The 22,370-nt window shown below is 32.3% G+C and overlaps 1 protein-coding gene across 2 annotated transcripts in view; it reads right to left on the bottom strand.

The window, feature by feature from the left end:
* LOC102541657 (protein argonaute-3) overlaps positions 1–22,370 on the bottom strand; it is a 96,188-nt gene that overhangs the window by 36,789 nt on the left and 37,029 nt on the right. The window contains exons 1-2 of one of the 2 annotated variants that reach the window (XM_072974802.1): positions 19,226–19,310; positions 1,075–1,209 (exon numbers count right to left, since the gene is read on the bottom strand). In XM_072974802.1, coding sequence (XP_072830903.1) covers positions 1,075–1,165 — 91 coding nt within the window. In that variant the 5' untranslated portion in view covers positions 1,166–1,209; positions 19,226–19,310. Of the gene's footprint in view, positions 1–1,074; positions 1,210–19,225; positions 19,311–22,370 lie in introns of those variants that run through there. The other variant, XM_006212689.4, reaches the window with a different exon arrangement.

Raw genomic sequence — 22,370 nt, forward strand, 5'->3', positions numbered from 1 at the left:
AAACAACACAAGTATTTCTGACTATTTAAGATCTAACATGATAAGAAGAATTTATCCTACTCATTCTAATTAGAGAATATCTAATTTCTCTTTGTGTCTAAATAATAAAGAACTAAATACAGTGGAGTCACATCTTATATGAGGATTAGGTTCTAAAGTTATGAACAAGGCAAGGATTTTACATAATCAAATTATTCTTGGGGAGGGTAACAGCTCAGTGGTACAGTGTGTGCTCTGCATGCATGATGTCCTGGGTTCAATCCCCAGTACTTGCATTAAAAAAAAAGTAGGGAAAAAAAAAAAAAAAAGAAACCCAAGGGGTGGGGGAGATTCCTCTTGAAAAAATCCCCTAAATTGCTGATAAAGTACAGTTTATATGGGTTTGCACATAAAACTGTATATGTACATAAAAATGTACAAATATATAAAGAATAAATATATGCAAAATATAAATTTTAGAATACAATTGAAATTAATTTTTTCTTTTTATCTTTGGAAGACCATTTAGAGATGAATTTATATTAGTAAAATATACATATGATGCAACACCACTGTATAAATTTTAGCTACTAACTAAAAGAGGCAAGATTAATGGTCAACTGTACAATGCATATGAAATAACTAAGTTTTAATTCTAGAATAACACATGAAACAAGCTAGCCCCATATCCACAATATTCTGCTATCATTTCAGAAAAATAAAGAAGTCATTATATTAGAATATGTTCAAAGAATGGCTCCAGTTCTGAAGTAACAATGTTTTTGGAATAAGCTTCCTATTTTTAACAATATCATAGAAGCATTTTCCCATGAGATATTCATCTCTTCAGCTAGTAAAAGAAAATATTAACAAAAAACTAGTTAGTATCAATATTAATTTCATTACTTGGTATTTCTTTCATTGAAACACTACCTAAGATGTTATGGTAATGAATTTAACGTGACATTTTATAATCAATCTACATTTTTACTGGTGATGTTACATGAAAAGATTTTAACTTAAAAAACTTTCAACGAAAGTTTGTTATATTCATGCATTTTATACTTAAGTTGTTCCAAATGTTAATTAATTCACCTTTTATCTCTTTGGTGAATTTTACCCGATGAGAATCAGTCAGAGGTCTTGGTTGCTCATCAATATTATGAATGTCAAGAACTTCACACATGAACTGAATTACAGGTTGTGCTTTGTAGAAGGCAGTGGCAGAAACTAAGAAGAAAAACACAAATAATACAAATTACTGTTTCCTTAAAAAAATTCAAAAATTTGATCTCAGGCTTCATGATAATTAACTAATCATAGACTTTAAATTACCCTTTTAGTAACAATAATAATAAGGACACAAATGAACTACTTATTATTTATAACTAAGACGATTGATTTCTTGAATATGTGTAAGCACATTTGACTGTCCTTTATGATTGGATTACCGCATTCTGTTGATTCTTATTTTGTAGTTGGCTTTATTTCTTTGGTAACTATATAAGTTTAAAAAGCTAAAGCTCTAATCTGTTTTTAGAAACAATAATTAGTACATATATGTAAACTAAAACAAAGTGCAGTATACTGTATATATGTGTTTACATGCAATATAATGTGTATGTGCAATTGAACTGTAATAATTCTACCTAATAAAACTGAAAAAGGAGAAAAAAGTTAAAAAAATAAAATTACCCTTTTATATATACTTATACACATATAAAAATATTTCTAAGATTAAGCAGTTTTAATTTGACCTGTGTGACTGGAAGATAAGTACAACAGAAAAGCCTAATATTACAGTTTTTATAATCTACCTTTTTCATCACGGGTAAGTGAAACATTCCATTCCCTACTACATTACAGAGCAGTGTTCTGGCTATGAGACAAGGCCTGTAAAGAGACAAAGGCTAGAGCAACTTAGCAGATGAGGTTAGGTATTTTTTCTTAAACAAAGCTTTCTGTGCCACCCTAGATGGCTTATCTATTCTAATAAGAGCTTTCCATGTCTTACACAGATGTGAGAAGAGAGTGGTATTAAATGTTACGTGTGCTAATCCAAGCAAGATGTAGTAATAGTGAGGGTTATTTGCCCAATGTTATCTAGTTACAGTCAGCAGTCTTCTAACAGCCAACAAGTATGATTTCTTACCCTTGGGTTTTAGCACCGGAAGAGCTTCAACACAGGGAGTAGATCAGCATCACTCATTTCTTACACACATACTTACTGACGGATATTATGTGCTATAAAAGCACTGGGGATACAATGAAAATCAAAACCATGACAGACAATAAGCTACATGCTTTCATGTTATTTTTCTACTTAAAAAACATGCCCACTGTGGAGCTTTGTCTCTCCTTCTCCCTGGTTTAGGATTAAGTATCTTCCACAAAATGTCATCTCTGAAAGGTATTTATCAAGGCTTTAACAGTAGTTATCTCAGAGTGGTAAGGCTACTGTGAATACTTAAAATCTTCTTCTTTTTAATTTTATCTTTAAATCTTCATTTTTAAATAGTGAGCAGATATTACTTTTTCCTTTATTACAGAAATAATATATGAATGAAGTCTCATCATAAAAAAATTAAACAATACAGATATGCACAGTAAAGACTTCTGGTCTTCAAGTATTTTTAAGAAGTAACCATTATTAAGTTAGGTATGTATATATCCTGTTCTTTTAATAAGTACTTAGAAATATGTGGTTGGCTTTATTCCTTTGATAACAATGTAAGTTTAAAAAGCTAAAGTTCTAAACTGTTCTTAGAAACAATGAACACTACATATACGTAAATTGAAAAAATATGTGCAGTATATTGTATATATGTATTTACATGCAATATATTATATATGTGCAGTCATATTGTAACAATTCTAATAAAAATGAAAAATGAAAAAATACAGATAAAAATATACTTTTTTAAACATGAGATCAGATAGTATGTTCTATGACTTGCTTTATTATTATTTTAAAAATTAACAGTATATCTTAGAGATCTTTCCATATCAATACTTTCTTTTTAATGGCTTCATATAATTCTGCCGTTTCAGTGCATGATAATTAAGTGAATATATATTCTGTTCTTCTCTTAATGAAAGAGAACACAAATGATAGAACATGAGAAACACTATTTTGGGCTTTGATTTCTTTTTTCTTATTATATATCTTAGAGACAGATCTATATGTACCAATATGGAGTTATATCTTTCTTTTCACAGCTGTAGGATCTCTCATTGTATGGATGTACTTCATGTCCCTAATGATGGATAATTATTTTGGTTTTGTTTTTCACCATTACAGAAAGACGGTCCAATGAATGTCCTGCTTGTTTGTGTCTGTGTATAAGCGCACAACCATGGTACTTCTGTAGGAAAGATTTAAGAGGAATCAATACGCATTGCTACACTTCCATCCAAATAAACTTTAGAAATACCTCTACAATTTATAACTAATTAAAAAAAAAGAGCAACTGATAAGATTATATCAGCATTCTGGATATCTTACTCAAACCCACAGTACTTTAAAAAATGTATACATTATATTCTTCTATTAAAAACGTGAGAATATTGTGCATAAAACAAGGCTGGCAGGATACATATCAAATAACCACATAATTGCTTCTGTGTTAATTCAAAAAATAGATAAAGAAAAATAAATACATGGTAACATGCTTATTTTATTTTTCCTTTAATCCTACAGGTAAATTTTCTTCACTGGATTATTATAATACTAGCTCTCATGTGTCTTATATCACAGAGTTGAAACTACTAACATCGTTTACCCTGTTCAACATTCTATTAATTTTCCCTAGTATTTATCCCACTATGCTTCTAATCATTTTAAAGTTTATCATCTTCTCTACAGTAATGTGGACACTTGAGGTAAAAATTAAAGCTACTGAAGAAAAGTTCTTACAAAAGACGGGATGAAATCAGTGAGTACAGCTGAAATAGGCATGAATTTTAATGAGAAAAGGATGTGCCTCTCTACCCTTTGGTTGAATCCTAAGCATTTTATAAACTTACATAAATGTGCATTTTATTCCTTCTTCCCCTTTCATAAATGAGCTGAGTTTAATTGAAAAAGTAGTATTTACATTTAATATTTTAAAAACCTACTAACAAAATATACTACATTAATATATGGCAACAAGGAAATAAACATACGATTATTTCTATAGATGATGGCCCCCCCAAAATGCATTAGATAAAATTTAGGACCACAACTAAAACTCTCACTGTACCAGGACTAGAAAAGAGCTTCCTCAATTAAAGTTATCCACCAAAAATCTATGGTAAATTCAACTTCATTTAATAGAAAGTCCTAGTGAGCATAGTAATGCAAGTTAACAGACATAAAAGGTAAAATGACTGGAAAGGGAGAAATGAAATTATTATTATTTATATTATGACTGTCTAAATAGAAAACCCAATATTTTATAAATTCTAGAATAAGAGTTCAGCAAGTTGCTAGATTTAAAATCAATATATAAAAATAAATTACATTCTTACACACTAGCAATCAACTTAAGATGTAATTAAGAAAAGATATTACTTGAGGGGAGGGTATAGCTCAGCAGTAGGGTGCATGCTTAGCATGCACAAGATCCTGGGTTCAATCCCCAGTGCCTCCATTAATGAATAAATAAATAAACCTAATTACCTGCCCGTCCAAAAAAAAGTTAGCTAAAAATACCATTTAATATCACAACAAAAAACGTAAGACACTTGGGATGAAATCTAAACAAAAGATGTATAAGACCTATAGAAGTAACAGGAAACTTCACTATTACACAAGAGCTAAATAAATGAAGTAATGTACCTTTTTAATGTAATTAAAAATTAATTACATAAATTAATCTGCAAATTCAAAGCAATTTCAATCAAAATACCAACAAGATATAACCCCCTTGACCTCTGGAACTTAAGAAGTTGATACTAAAATTAAAATGAAAGAGCAATGAAACAAGAATAACCAAGACAGTTTTAAAGAATGAAATCTTATCTATCATTCATCAGGATTTGTTATAATCCTATTCAAGTCAAGAGACCGCGGGAACAAAAACACTAACCAGCAGAATAGACTTGAAAGCGTGCCTCATACCATATACAAAAACAAATTCTTCTCCAGAGAACTAAATATGAAAAGAAAAACAAACATTTAGAGGAAAATATAGAACATCTTTATGATTTGGAGGCAAGAAAGAATTTAAACAAAATATAAAAGATATCATAAACAAAACCAAAAAAACCCAAAAAAACCCAGGCTATAGATTGGATATGTGTAATACATGTAACAAATGATTATTATCCATAATATGTAATGAGTTCCTACAAATCAAGATAATACAATAAAAACGGCAAAAGATAAGACTTGGCATTTCATAGAAGAGAAAATCTAAATGTCAAAAAACAAATTTTCACTAATTATTTTATTTGTAATTAAGGAAATACACATAAAAACTATACTGAGCTATCATTTTTACACCAGTCAAGATAGGCAAAAAATTCAAGACTGGTAACACAAACTGACAACAAGCCAAAAGAAGAATGAAGAATGAAAGCTCTCATATAGACTGCAGGAATATAAACTGATGCAGTTAGGAGCAAATGGTAATTTAAAGTAAGTTTGAAGATGAGCATAATTTTCAAACTAACAATTTTACTCTATTGGAATATATACTCTAGAAAAATTCCATATCTGTTAAAAGTGACATGAATAAGGCAGCTGATGCACCATTTTTAATAATAAAAAGAAAGGAAACAACCTAAATAATCATTTATCAAATTGGATAAATTTGTACTAGGTTATATAATTAAAACTAATGGGCAAGCGTTAGAATTGAGATAAATAAAATTAAGAAATAAAAAACTTGAGATGAGTTTGGTAGAAAATGAAATATTACCAACTACTTAGATTGCAAGTATCTACACATGTATGATATCCAATTAGGGCAAAATAATTTACGAAACTAGACTGGAATACTAGTGGGCTAGTCTTTCAATTCATGAACATAATTTATTAATGTCACTCCAATTTCATTAAGGTTTTATGCTATACCTTATAACTCACATATCTTTTAATAGATTTATTCACTGATAAAAAATTTTGTCACTGTTGGAAATGGATCCTTTAATCTTTCGTAACTTACTGTCACATGTTGTTTTTTTAAACTAGGTTTATTTTCTTCTTTTCATGGTAAGCAGTATTAAAATAACAAGGAAAGGGTAAGTTTGAAATGAAATTGATTTTAATTTTAGGTCCAGCATTTAATGTAAGGTACCTATTTATGCCCAGAAGATGGCAGGAGTTCATCAGAGCTCTTTTTCTCTTTTTTGAAGAATTGTTTACTTATGTCTTTTGTTCACTATCTACTGAGATTTTAATTCTTGGCAAAATCATTTTGTCAATGTAAACTAACTCAAAGACACTGTACAGGAGAATGGTCCATGAAGAAGACATTAGGATTCTTGAGTTTGCTTTTCACTATGTCAAAACTAAAAATTTCTGTTAGGACACAAGTAAAATAACATGAGAAAAAAGAAAATAATAAATATTTGCCATATTTAAGATAACTAGGACTACAAGTATCAAATGAGTCTAGGTCCAAAATAAGAGTATAAAATAAAGCAGTAAATAATGTTAGATCCTGTTAAAAACATAACCACACTCATACTTTAACCTCTTGAGTTATGTGCCTCAATTTTATAAGTACTTCCATGCCTGAAGGTGTAAGAACAGAAATTAAGACCACTTATTACAGATTGCCTCTTTATGGTAATAGTGAGCACTTTGGAGGTCATGTTAAACATCTTTGCATTTCCTATTATCACCTAGCAAAATATTATTAACATAATACTCTGGAGATACTGATTAAAGGATTTTTTTCTATTTTTAATATAAAATATCACATATTTATTGGTGTATAAAACATAAATGTGTCACTTAAATTATAAAGTGAATGTCCACATAACCAACATTCACATCAAGAACCAAATACTGCGAGTATCCTAGAAGCTTCTTCCCTAGCCCCTTCCCAACTTTAACTTCCTCTCTTTCTTCTTAAGGTAACCAAAAGGATGGTAATCATTTCCTTTTCTTTATAGAATTACAACATAAGTACAGATCACAAAGTACCACAATTTAGTTTTCCTAGTTCTTAAACTTTACGTAACTGGAAACATAAAAAGCATGTAATCTTTTTTGAGACTTTTGCTAAAGATTGTTTCTAACTCATCTGTATTAAATGTAACTAGTTTCTTCATTTTCATTGTTCTGCCTAAAAACTTTATTGACGAAATAATTTATCCACTCTAATGTTGGTGGACAGTTTGTACTGGTACTTTCCTTTGGTTACTAAGATTAACTTTATGAATAATCTTATAGATGGTCTTTCTGATGCACACACACATATACTTCTCTAGTAGAAAAGGCGATTATCTAGGAGAATTTATGAGTCATGAAGGATGTGTATTTCTAACTTTACTAGATAATGCCAAACTCTTCCAAAGTGCTTCTAACAAATGACCCTCTCACAAGCAGCACGTAAGAGTCACTGTTGTACCAAATTTTCATCGTTGGCATTGTTAGACTTGAATATTAGCTCTTCTGGTGGATGTGCAGTGATATTTCACTTAAAAAACAATCTGAGGTATAACTTACATATAATAAAATGCATTTTAATTGTAAAATTCAACAATTTTGACAAATGTATATACATCTATGCTATGACCACCCCAATTAAGACAGAACATGTCATTGCCCCAGAAAGTACTTTCCTGTCTGTATGTAATCAGTTCCTTTCACATCTGCCCCAGGCAACCACTTATCTGATTCCTTTCATAATAGATTAAATGATTCTAGAATTCCATATAAATGGAATTATACTATACATACCATTTCATCTAGCTTCTTTTGCACATCTTAATTGAGATTCATCCATACCATTGTATAAATCAGTAGTTAGTTTTTTTAATTGCTGGGTAGTCCTTCATTGTATAAATAAATCATTACTTGTTTCTCAGTTCACCTGTTGCTGGGCATTTGGGTTGTTTCCAATTCCTAGTTATTATGAACATGTAAATATACATGCACAAATCTTTGCATGGAACTATGTTTTCATTTTTCTTGGAGAAGGTTCTAAAAATAGAATTGGTGGGACACACAGCAAGAAAATGTTTAAATTTAAAAGAATCTGCCAAAATATTTTTCAAAGTGGTTGTACAGTTTTACACTCCTACCATTTTTAATTGCTCCATATCCTTGAGAACACCTGATATTGCCAGTCTTTTTAAATTAGTCAATCTAATGGGTGCAAAGTGATATCTCACTGTGGTTCTTATCTGCATTTTTTAGATGACCATTGATGTTCAGCATCTTCACAAGTGCTTATCGGCCATTCCCATATTCTTCTGTGAAATATCTGCTTTTGACCACTTTTTAAAATTGTCTGTGAGTTAGCAAGTTTTTCATATATTCTGGATACAAGTCTTTTGTTCAGATGTGTTACGTAAATATTTTCTCCCCACAGGTAGCTTGCCTTTTCATCTTCTTAACAGTGTCGAGAGGGTTTTCATTTAGATGAGGTTTCCAATGTATTAGGAAATCTTTGTCTACCTCAAGGACATAAATATCTTTCCTTTTTTTAAAGTTTTAGCTTTTATGTTTTTGCCTGTGATATAGTTTGAATTTTTGAGTATGGTGTGAAACAGCAGTTAATATTTTTTTTTCATACAAATACCCAGTTGTTCTAGCATCATTTACTGAGAAGACTATTCTTTCCCCGTGAATTATCTTGGCCTCTTTGTTAAATACCAATCAACCACATGAGTGGGTCTACTTCCGTGTCTATTTTAATTGCTCCTTAGCCTTTTGACTAAGTGTAGTATATACAGTTATTCGGAAACTTGATTTATATGTCCATCTATAACCCCAGTATCACAGTTTCGATTACTGTAGTTTACAGCACAACTTGAAATCAGGTATTATAAATCCTCTAACTCTGTTCGTCTTCAAAATGGTTTTGGCTATTCTAGGTTTTTTTGCATTTCCATATAAATCTTAGAATCAGCTTGCCAGCTTACGTATTTTTTAAGAAGTCTGATGAGACTTTCAGATTATGTTGAGTACACAGATCAACCCGGGGATGATAATGGATATTGAAATAATTTGGGTCCACTGGGCCAAGTATATGGTATCTCTGTTTACTTGTATCTTCCTTATCCTTCTTAGCTTTGTAGTCTTCAGGGTAGAGGCCTTAAACGTCTCTCTTTAAATCTATTCCTAAATACTACATTTTTGTATATTATTAAAAATGGTACATATGTTTTTCATTTTTCCCATTGTTGAATGCTGGTATTATTTCTTATTATATTGCTAGTATTATGTTTTGCATATACAACTAGTATCTTGTGATCTTGCTAAATTCATCTATTAATTCTAGTAGGGTTTTCTGGGGGAGAGGGTAGATTTCTCAGGATTTTTTATGTAGACAAGTATGTCTCCTGCAAACAGAGATAGTCATATTACTTCCTTTACAACATTATGCCTTTATTTTTCTTGAAATACCAGCACAATGTTGGATAGAAATAGTGAGAGCCAGTATCCTTGACTTGTTCTTAATCTTACAGCAAAAGCATTCACTCTTTTTATCATTTAGTATGACAATGCCTGTATGTTTTTCTAGATGCTTTGACCAGGCTGAAAAAGTTTCCTTTTATTGCTAGTTTGTTGTAAATTTTTATCATGAAAATGTTAAAATGTGTCAAGGAACTTCTGTCTATTGAGAGGATTGTATTGTTTTTGTCAGGTGTCAGATTCAGGAGTATACTAGCCTCATAAAATTACGTTGAAAAGCCTTTCCTCTTCTGTTTTCTGAAATAATTTGTGAAAGATTGGTATTATTTTTCTCTAAATGTTAGATAAAAATCACCAGTGAAATCATTTGGGACTGGAGTTTTCTTTGTTAGAAAAGATTATGAGTTAAATTTCCTTAGTAGATATGAGGCTATTACAATCAATTTTCTTTAAGCCAATTTTTGTAAAGTTGTGTTTAGGTTATCAAATTAATTGATATAACATTGTTTCTAACATTCCCTTACTAATCTTTCAAAACTGAAGAACCTTTAGTGATAACCTCCTCTTTCATTCCTGATGCTAGTAATCTGTTTTTTTCTGTTTTTCTTGATTACTCTTGCTAGGAGTTTATTAATTTTATTAACTTTTTTTTTTAAAAGAACCAACTTTTTTGTTTCATTCATTTTTCTGTACTATTTTTTTACTTAATTAATTTTTGATTTGATTATCATTTCTTACCTTCTACTTATTTGGGGTTTAATTTGTTCTTCTCTAGATTAAGACAGAAATTTTGTGTGGTAGCCTGCCTCCAAGATGTTCCCTGATAATAAGCCTGGCCTCATGGGATTCACATCTTTGTGTAAGTCTCTCCTACACTGAATATAATTGATTTGTATAATTAACAGGACATTATAAAAATGGCAGAATGTAACTTTGCTAGGCCTTAATGTCATTACAGCTTCTGCTCTGCTCTGTCATGGATTACCTGTTACAGAGGAAGCTAACTACAACATCATGAGGACACTTAATAAGCCCTACTGAGAGGTCCAGGTGGCAAGAAATTAGGCTTCCAGCACAAACTTGTTACCAACTGAGTTTACAGATATAAAACAAGACTTAATCATTCATCTAAACATTCATCAAGTACCTACTATATCAGGAACTCCTTTCCGGATTGGAATTTAGAGATGAACTAGATAAAGCCTGTCTTTTAAGAACAGATCCTGGGTTAAGATAGCAGATGAACTACAAGCAGCTCATTTCATCCTTCCCCAAACTCCACTATAACTATGGTAACAAATTTAAAAAAAAAAAGAAGACATAAACCTAGAAGGAAAGGAGAACAGAAAACAAAGGCATCAGCATTGTAGCTGATGAAAAGCAAGTGGACAAGTTGTGACTGACACAACAGATCCAAGAAAATGAAATCCCAGTCCAGCTATGTTTGGAAAGATAAGAATCAACTGCATTTACACTACAGAATCCTCAAAAGGCATGAGAAATGGTAGTACTAGGTACCTCTGAAACCGGTGCTAAAAGTATGAGGGTAGTGCAGAAAAATAAAGAGGAAAGCTGTTTGAGAAGCAGGTAGAGTCCTAGATCCCTTGTCCAGCTCCATCCATATTGCTGAACAACTGCCCCTTCTTCATCCTGGCATAATCTGTAGGTCTGTTTTCTGGAAAAAGTAAAAGACTTTTTGGAGAGAGGATGTCAGATACAGTTGAGGGCACAGGACTGTACCCCAAACAAGAAATTAAATAACCATAAATATTAAATACTGAGTGCAGACAATTCCCAAGCCAGAATCCCTAACCTGGCTTCCAGAATGCAGGCAATGAAACTACTATTCTTCAGGCAGGAGTTTGGAAGACTCATCTTTGGGTAATTTGAAGGCAAGAATAAAGACCTAAGGATACGAATATTATCCGTAATATTAGTACCCCAATATTAAACCACTGAAGTTATGCTATGATAAAGCTCAAAGTCAACAGGCCCCACTGATGCACTCAGAGTATCTAGTCAGTGTTTTAGACTCCCACTGCATCATGAATAAATAATCAAGGATACTATATATTTCGGGAAAGCCTCCAAAATAGAAGAGACCAAAACAAACAAAAAAAGAGCATAAGCTCCTGCAAGAGAAAGAAAACTCCAAAATAAATTATTCTCAGTGAGCTCAGAGAGGCTACTACCATATATGAAACAAGAATAGTACGCTATAGGTAATGGCACAAAAACAGACATTATGGATCAATGTAACAGAATAGAGAACCCAGAAATAAACCCACACACCTACAGTCAATTAATCTTCAACAAAGGAGGCAAGAATGTGCAACAGAGAAAAGACAGTCTCTTTGACAAGTGGTGTTGAGAAAGCAGGACAGCTGCATGTAAATCAATGAAATTAGAACACTTCCTCACACCATACTCAAAAAAAAAAAAACCTCAAAATGGCTTAAAGCCTTAAATATAAGAAAAAAATACCACAGGAAGAGGGTATGGCTCAGAGGTAGAGTATGTGCTTAGCATGTATGAGGTCTTGGGTTCAATCCCCAGTACCTCCCTGTTAAAAAATAAACAAACCTAATTATCACACTTTCACCTCAAAAAATTAGAAAAGACATCATAAACCTCCTAGAAGAGAACATAGGCAAAAACATTCTCTGATACAATTGTAGCAATGTTCTCCTAGAATAGTCGATAGAGGCAACTGAAATAAAAGCAAAAAAACCCCAGACCTAATTAAACTTACAATCTTTTGCACAGCAAAGGAAACCATAAATCAAAAGAAAAGCCAATCTATGGAATGGGAGAGAGTATTTGCAAATGATGTGACTTAATTTCCAGAATATACAAACAGCTTATACAACTCAATAACAAAAAAACAAACAACCCAATCAAAAAATGGGCAGAAGATCTAAACAAACATTTCTTCGATGAACACATACAAATAGCCAATAGGCAGGCACATGAAAAAAATGCTCAGTATTGCTAATTATCAGAGAAATACAAATCAAAAATACAATGAGGGATCACCTCACACCAGTCAGAATGGCCATCATCAAAAAGTCCAGTCATGATAAATGTTGGAGAGGGTGTGGAGAAAAGGAAATCCTCCTACACTGTTGGTGGAAATGCAATTTGGTGCAGCCACTATGGAAAACAGTATGGAGATTCCTGAAAAAACTGAAAATAGACTTACCATACAGTCCAGCAAGCCCACTCCTGGGCATATATCTGGAGGAAACTCTAATTTGAAAAGATACAGGCATCCAGTGTTTATAGCAGCACTATTTACAATAGCCAAGACATGGAAGCAACCTAATGTCCTTCGACAGGTGACTGGATAAAGAAGTTGTGGTATACATACACAATGGATGACTACTCAACCATAAAAAAGAATGAAATAATGCCATTTGCGGCAACATGGATGGACCCGGACATCGTCATACTAAGTGAAGTAAGCCAGAAAGAGGAAGAAAAATACCATATGACATCATTTATATGTGGAATCTTAAAAAAAAAAAAAAGACAAATGAATTGATTGGCAAAAGAGACAGACTCACAGACACAGAAAACAAACAATAGTTAGTGGGGGGAAGCAATTGGGGAGGTATAAATTGGGAGTTCAGGATTTGCAGATACTAACTACTACATATAACGAGATAAACAACAAGGTCCTACAAGGTCCTACTGTATTCAATACCTTGTAATAGCCTCTAATGAAAAGGAATATATATATATATATTAATCACAATGCTGTATACCAGAAATTAACACAATATTGTAAATCTACTATATCTCTATTTAAAAAAATAGTATGCTATAATAAAATAACATTCAAGGAATAAAAAATGATTAGAAATTAAAAACATAAAGTTCATACTGTATAGCACAGGGAACTATATTCAATATCTTGTAGTAACCTATAGTGAAAAAGAATATGAAAATGAATATATGTATGTTCACGTATAACTGAAGCTTTATGCTGTACACCAGAAATTGACACAACATTGTAAACTGACTATAGTTCAATTAAATATATATATATATATAAAATTTTTAAAAATAATAGCAAAAATGAAAAAGTGAAAAGAGGGTTAGAAGATGAAGGTGAGTGAATTTATCAGAAAGTAAAGTAAAACAAGGGAAACAAAACCTCACTAAAGCTATTTAAAAAATAGAGCACCACTTTCACATTTATGAAGGAAGATTATTTCCAGCACAGAAACCCAGCTAAACTTTCATTTAGGTTTGCTGATACCTTTTCCAATGTGAAACGCATCAAAAATTTGCCTCCTGTGTACCCTTTTCTCACGAAGCTTCTTAACATTAAAAAAAAGAAGGGGGGAATGGAAGGGATACAGATAGCAAGAGGCCCTTGTGCATCAAATATGAAGGGCATATTCATCGGACTTGAAACATTGTGAATCAAGAAAAAGATTTGACAAAGACTATCACTGGAACTCCTGCTGCCATTATACTGTTTTTCTAATGCGAGGATAGACTGGCTAAGCCTGGTACTGAGATCTTTACTTCGCCTAGCTTGACCAGTGTTGATAAAGTTCCTGCCCTGCTGCCTGACATTAGACTCTCATTTTACCCTAAAGGAATGTTCTGCTTTGATCTACTTCTGAGGACTAATTTGAATACTTTAAACATCAGATTATTTCTTAACCTTAGGGATCTTATACCTGAACTCAAGACAAGCATACGAAGCAAGCAATATTTATATTGTGATTAATAAATTACTTACTAGAAATCTGTTTTCCTTGCAAAGGAAACATATTCAGTGTGAACTTTTGACTCTTAAGCAGCATAAATTACAATTACTAAATTCTACAACCACTTATATGTTCTGACTACTTCCTTCTAGCAGCAAAATACATAGTGAATATTTTATAGAAAGCTATTTTTCACTTAAAAGCACAAGAGAGTAAATAAAAATAAAATAACATTTCTCTTTCCTGGGTCTGAGATTTGTCTGCCAGGAATGTTGCTTCTTTAAGAATGCAGTAAAGAGCTGTGAATAGTAAGGGCATAAGCTTTGGAATTGGAGAAGTTGACCTCTATCATTTAAATATAAACTACTGAACCTCAAATATAAACTATGGTTATATTTAAATACACATTTAATAGGTTATAGCACATATAAATTAATATAAATATGGAATATAAACTATGTGACCTTTAGAAAGAGAAAAATCACTTTAGAGAGGGAAAGTTTAGAGATTTTCTCTCTCTAAACTTCAGTTGGGGGTATGACCTAACTCAAACAACTGTGATGAAGTTCATATGAGATACAGTTGTCTCTTGGTATCTTGTGGGAGATTGGTTCCAAGATCCCCTTCAGATTATCAAAAAAATCAGTGGATGCTCAAGTCCCTCACATAAAATGGCATAGTACAGTCGGCCCTCAGTATCCACAGAACCCAGGTAATGAGGGCTGACTATAATTAATGTAAAATGCTTAGCATTCTACCTGGGACATGAGTGGTAAACAAAAATATCTTCAGGGAGATACAACTAATAAATGCCAGATTCACTCTAATGCTCTGAAAATGCATAATTACAACAACAAAATGCATGTTGCCAATGAGTTAGGCCTAAAAGCAGGCTAAACTAAAAAAATATTCTGCATTTTATTGACTCTAAAATGCTAGTGATGATAAGGTACATCAATATTTCATACATCCTAAAAGAGAAATTTGCTGATAAAATTGTGATAACCATCCACTGTAAGACTTCTCCCAATTTCAGAGATGATGAAATGGGAAAAAAATTTTTTTGTATCTTAGATTGGTAAAATTCAGTAAGTTTAATTACATAGTTGAGAGTTAGGATACTAAATACCGTGAAAACAATCATTTTGAAGACACGATTTAAGTCATGCAATTAGAATTAAATTGCTTGCTTTCTTAAAGTACTCTTCCATACTCATCCCCAACCCAAATTTCACCGAGCTCCCATCTGTCACTTCCTAAGAGAAATGTTCCTCAAACACTGAGACCAGAATGGATTCCTTTGTTACATGGTCCCATTGGACTCAGTACTTCTTTGCTGTACTCATTATACTGTTTAATACCAATCCTTTCCAGTAGATTTCAAGTTCAATAAAGGCTGTTTTGTTCCGTGCAATATACCGAGGGCAAGGGTTGCAAAATCAAAATTACACAAATAAAAAAGGCAATATAAATAGGTAAGGTGGTCAGTGCAATATTTTCCCTCACTATTTTTCACAGCAACAGTACATACTATTGACTTTAATAAACCCATTTAAAATTTTAGGCTTTATTTTCATTTCATTAAGATACTACAAATCTTTAAAAAAAATCCTATCTTTTGATTTCTTTGCATCACAATGGCAACTAAAGTTATCTACATACTTTGTTCACACAAACATGCTTTCACATTTTTCTTGAAACATGCAGCCTTTTAGTCCATCTCTTCTCGCTACCCCAACCAATTTATTCCATTCTTCTTTCCTCTTTCTTCCTAAAGGGAACTACTATTCTGAAACTGATGTGTATTTGCCTCATCTATGTTTTGATAATTTTACAGCATTTGTATGTATGCAGGATATACTTTTGTTGTTTTAAATTTATATAAATAGTAACATATCCTTTTGCTATTTGCTCATCCCCCCAACATTGTTTTCAGTAATAATCCATGTTGATATAAGTAGATCTGGTTCATTTAACTGTTATATAGTACACCACGATGTAACAGTTTATGTACTCAATCGAATGTTTACTTATTCTGCTACTGACAGGAATCAGGCTGTTCCCAATTTTCTATTACAAATAATGCCTCCGGCACATGTGCAAAATATATGTATGGTATATTAAGGGTTTTAAGATGTTTGATTTCATCTTTACTTCTTTTCTAGGTATTAAAAACTGCTCTCCAAAGTAGCTATATCAAATCATACTCCTACTAACAGTGTGTGAGTTTCTTTTACTTCACCCTCACCAACACTTGATACAAGACTTTAAAATTTTTACAAATCTGATAGTATGAAATGGTACCTTATTGATTTTTTTTGCATTTTCCTGATTACTGATGAATTTGAGAATCTGATTTTCATGTGTTCATTGGCCATTAGGTTTTCCTCTTTTGTGAACTGTTTTTTTACCAATCTCCTTAGAGTCTGTAAAGCTCTTGGTTATATGTGTTGTAAATATTCTCCAAGCGTTTTAACTTTATGTGTCTTTTAATAAAAAACAAGTTTTAAATTTTGATGCAGCCAAGTTTATCAGTATTTTTATACATGTTACATTTTGTTCAATATTAGAGATAGTCTCTTATTTTTTCTCTGAAAGAACTTCAAAGTTTTGCTTTAAATTTTAGATTATAATTCACCTAGAAATAAATTTGGGATATGATGTGAGATGGGTATATTTTTTTCATATAGTTAACAACTGTATAAACACCATTCATTAAATATTTCACTCTTTCTTCAGTGATCTGAAATGCCAACTTAATAACAAAGTTTATACACACGCGCGTGCGCAGACACACACACACACACACACACACACACACACACACACACACAGAGGGCTTGTTTCTAGGCTTTGTATTTGCTTCATTAATCTGTCTGTCCCTGCAGTTAAGGAAGTGTGGTATAATTGTTACAGTTTTAAAATAAGGAAGGTAGTTCCTTCCTCTTTATTCTTCCTTAAAATTACATTGACTTTTAATGGTCATTTATTTTTCCATTTTTTAAAAAATAAATCTTAATACTGACTTATCAAGTTTCACTCTATGTCCTACTGGGATTTTACTTAAAATTGCATTTATTGATTAATTTTGGGAGAACTGATATCTTATCAAACTGAGTCTTCTCAATAAAACTAATATATTTCTTTCATTTAGATTTTCACTTACATCTTTCAATAAAGTTTTACATTTTAGAGACTTCTCAGAAATCTTTTTTTTCCTACGTATCTCCTTTTCAATCCAAACTCTTGACTCATCATATTTCGTAAAGCTCAGTTAAAACGTCATTCATTTCTACAAATATTTTTCAAACTTTCCAGGCTCATTTGGAATGTTCCTCCTCTGTGTTCTTGGTTTTATTCATTCATTCTTAGCTTAATATGACCAAGAGTTGTGCCAGGCATGGAGGGTACCCATACTGATGAGTAAGATGGATAGATAGTCTCTAGCTTCATGGAGCTTTCATTCTGATAGGAGACACAGAATAATATTTATAATTCAGGGTGACACATGCTATTACAGGGGGAGTACACTGTGCTATGGGAATACATAAGAGAAATACGTATATAAGTCAGATCTGGGGGATGGCTGGATACGGGGGAGAAGGGTATTAAATATTGCTTCTCAAGGAAGTAACATGTAGACTAAAACCTGTAAGAAGAACAGAAGTTAGCAAACACAATAGTAACTAAATATCACAGTACTGACATCCTTGTCTTTCTTGATTTTATTGGAAAAGCTCCCACTGCTTAACTGTGAAATGACCTACTCTTTGAATACGTTTCCTCTCTTGGTTTCCTTGACATCATTTTTTGACTCTCATACTGCCTGTAATAATCATTAATTGCTCACTGGTTCCTCTTCCTTCCTTAAATTCTAGTATTCCCTATGACTCTATCCTTCTCATTCCTGTTTTCAATCTAAATACTATTTCTAAAGAAGTCTTTTCATTTCCAGAGTTTCAAATATGGATTTATAGTCTAAGAAGTCCCAAAACTTTTACTTTTAGCTCTTACCACTACAGATTTTCATACCTGAATTTCCAACTACATACTAGATGACTCTACCCATATGTTCCATAGAATCCTCAAGCTTTAGGCATATTAACATTTGATCTATTTATACACGGTATATACTGCCAACTAACTAGCCACAGCAGAGCTACCTCCCATACTCAACATTGTAATTCATACTTGGCATAAGTACATTCTGAATGTATGTTGGTAAGTATGTCCTTGAAAACTAGTTTCTAATACAGCATAGTCACTGAGCCTGAAGGTTTGGAACTATGAAGGTTGTTTGAAAGACTGAATAATCACAGAATTTTGCAGGCCAGGTATGTTTTTCCAAAATTTTTTATTTTTAATATGCCAATTTGACTAGGTTACTAGTTGCCAGTTATTCAACCAAACACTAATCTAGATATTACTATGAAGGTATTTTATAGATGTAATTACAGTCCGTATCAGTTGACTTTAAGTAACAGAGATTATCCTGGGTAATCTGGGTGGGCCTCATTCAGTCAGTTGAAAGGTCTTGATAAAGGGCTGAGGTATCCCCAAGGAGAGTAACTTCCTTCTATGGACAGCAGCTTCAGCCCACGCCCATGAGTTCTAGCCTGCCCTTCTTGACAGTCTACCCTAAGGGTTTCAGACTTGATTAGCTAGCCCCTACGACTGTGAAAGCTCAATCTATTTATCTCCTACTGGTTCTGCTTCTCTGGTTGAATTGGAGTAATACACTAAGTTTATAGTTTAATTTCCAAAAAACAATCCCTTCAATAATCTAGTCAACCTTCTGGTCTATTCATTTCCAATCAGTTCCATGTACCAGTAATTATACCCAAAGTTTTTTTCTGGACATGGTTCTTAAGCCTATTTTTACAACTTAACCTTTGTAATATGTTCCTTCCTCTCCATCCCACATTAGACCATCACCATCTCTTACCTGAACTAGTGATTGAAAAAGCCTCCTAACTGGCTTCTCAGATTAGTTTTTTCTCCTCTATCTATTCTCCACACTGCTGCCAGAGGTCTCTTTCTGGAAAACAAATATGATCATGTCACTATCCTTCTTAAAAATCTTTGAAGTCTTTCTACCTACAGGATAGAGGAAAATTTGTTTTCTATTTTATTAATTTCTGTTTTTAACTCTTATTTCCTTCTACTTTTCTTTGCATTTAATTATGTTATTTTCTAAATTATTAAGAAGAATGCATAGGTCACTTATGCTTTTCTTCTTTTCTAATAGGCATTTAAGGTTTTATATTCTCTCTGAGCATTGCTTTAGCTAATCATACCAATTCTGGTATGTACTATTTTCATTATCTTTCAGTTCAGAATATTTAAAATTTTCTTTGTGATTTCTTTGACAAACAGATTATTTATAAATTATTTTTTAATAGTATCCAAAGATGAACTTTAAGTTCCAGTAGGTAAATACCAGCAACTTATTTTCAAAATTTCCTACTTTCCTCCTAGAACTCAATGCAAAGCAACAAAAAGAATGTAAAAGAAAGAGAGAGAAAAGAAAAAAACCCTACATCTTCAATGAACCTAGGAGATAATAAAAACCTGAAAATGCCAAATTCTAAGTAAATATGGCCCAAAACAAAAGTACTTTTACTTGGGACTAGCAGAGCCTATGCAAGGGAGAAAGACATGAAGTATGAAAGGATCCTACTGGAGGAAGAGCAGTTTCACTCCCAGAAACAGGGTCCCATCCTAAGTGGGAACTACAATGTTTAGAACTGAGTTTGAATGGGAGAATCACAGAAGGAAGCTGAGAAAGGAGGTGTAGAAAAAGTCATGAGAGTGAGTGGAGGGTGAACTAGAAGTGACAAATCTCAGACTGACTACCCTTTTAAAACTAAGGCATGCATTTTTCTCCTGTAATTTTAAACTTGGAGAAAAAGTTAAAAGAATAGTATAAAGAACTATCATATATCCTTCACAAATCCTGTAATTGTTAACATTTGAGTAGGCACTTTAAGGCAGGAGCTGTATCACCTTGTAACAGAAGCTGCTTAAACATGGAATTTACTGAGAGGCAAAGGAGATGTGGCTATATTTTAAAGAAAGAACCCATCAGAATAAGAGGACAGAAGCCTTGAGCAGAGAAATCTGGAAAACTACCTTGCTCCTAATGTCCTATCCACTTCCCTCTCCCACTCCAGTCTCTTCTAATAGGTGATTTTGGAAAACTCATCTCATTCAAATAAGAATGACAAAAGTGATAAGTATCCATAAAAAGACACCATTTAGAAAATTTTAAAAAGCAGCACAGCATCCCTGACAAAAGCAAAACAAAACAAAAAACAACTCAACAGAAAATTCCACCACAAAGTAGACAAAAATTATAACATTACTTTTCAACATAAATTCAAAAATTCTTAATGCAGCTATAAAGAAAGATCTCAGTAGAAATTTAAGAACTCAGGGAAGAGACAATCAAGAGAAGGAGATGAAAAAAAGACAGAGAGAGAAGGAGATGAAATAAGTAAGCACTGCAGAACTCATGAAAGAAATAGAAGAAAAAGATTTTTTTAAATTAAAAAATTAAAGACTAAACTACAGTGGGCAAATGGTAAGAATTATACCACAAAAGGCACAGTAAAGAGCAAATAGGATAAAATTTGTTTTCAAAGACATAAAATGACACATTAAAATAAAAAGATAAAAGAGTTGAATCTACATTTTGAAAAGTAATCCCACATTTTAAACAAAACTGACCCAAAAAGGTCAACACAGAGGAAAAAAAAAACTAGTAAAATAATTGTAAAAAATACTTTCAGTAACCAGACAAAAAAACAAAATAAAACAAAAAACCAGGCCCCTTCTAAGGAAAAAAACCCTCGAACTGACATGATACTTCTCTACTGAACATTGATTGTCAGAAGACAGTGGAAAAATATCTAATGGGAAACTCAAGAAAGTGTGAGCCAATAATTTTATGTCTAGCCAAGCAGCCCTTCAGGAACAAGCCTATAAACAAGTGGTTTTCAATACACAAAAACTCAACTCTTACTATTTGAGCCCTTCCTGAAGTAACAACTTGAGGACAAAATACATCCAAGAGATGACACAAAAAATTTCAGTAAAAGGACTTTAAGCCAGCACTGATACATATAATTGGAGATTTAAGATAAAAAAAAAATGAACATACAGGTGACAGCATGGAAAGTAACTGTTACATGCTCAAAAAACACAGGAATAGCACTATGTACAAATAAATGGATGACAGAAAAAACATAAAAAGTAGAATAACTCACTGCACATATAGTAATAGGAGTCAAAGTTGAAAGTCAGGTAGTAAAAATTTAAGCAAAATTATAAAGAACAATAAAATAATGCTATATTGGCTAAAACTAGTTAATAAAGGAGAGGGACGGAAGAAGGGCAGGAAGATAATAAAGCTAATCTAATTGTCTCTCATTAAGGAAAGCCAAAGACACTGCTTTAAAGAGAGAGAAAGATTAGTATTATATCATATGGTATAAAAGTAACTACTGGTAGGGAAAAAACCTTCATAATATCAGAATTAGCTTTTATAAAAAGCACAGAAAACAAACCACATGGATTGGAGCATTTTGTTAGGTGGAGCATTTTGTAAGACAATGTAGACTTCTGGCCCAAAACAAAACAAAAAATCACTTTATCATTGTAAAGAGTACAATTCACAATGAAGAAAACAGACAGGTAAACATATGCTCCCAATAATATAGCAGCAACATTAAGAAAGCAGAAATTACAGGAAATATAAGGAGAAAGAGACAGAAAAACAATAGGATGTTTAAATTTATTTCTCCCATTCTGAGACAAGTAAACTAAAATAAACAAGGAAATAAATGACCTAAACAATATAATAAAAATGGAAGTGCTGATTGATATTCATTTAACTGTACCCTAGTAATTGAATATACCTTACTTTCAAATAGCTATTGAAATTTCACAAAAAGTGACTGCATATTAGGCTATAAAAAAAAAGTCTCAACAAATTCTAAAAGTAGAAATACAAAGCACATTCTCTAACAACACAATGAAACTAGAAACTTATAATAGAATCAGAAAACAAAAAGATCTTCAATCTGAAA

Source organism: Vicugna pacos, chromosome 13, assembly GCF_048564905.1.
Source record: "Vicugna pacos chromosome 13, VicPac4, whole genome shotgun sequence".
NCBI classification, from domain to species: Eukaryota; Metazoa; Chordata; class Mammalia; order Artiodactyla; family Camelidae; genus Vicugna; species Vicugna pacos.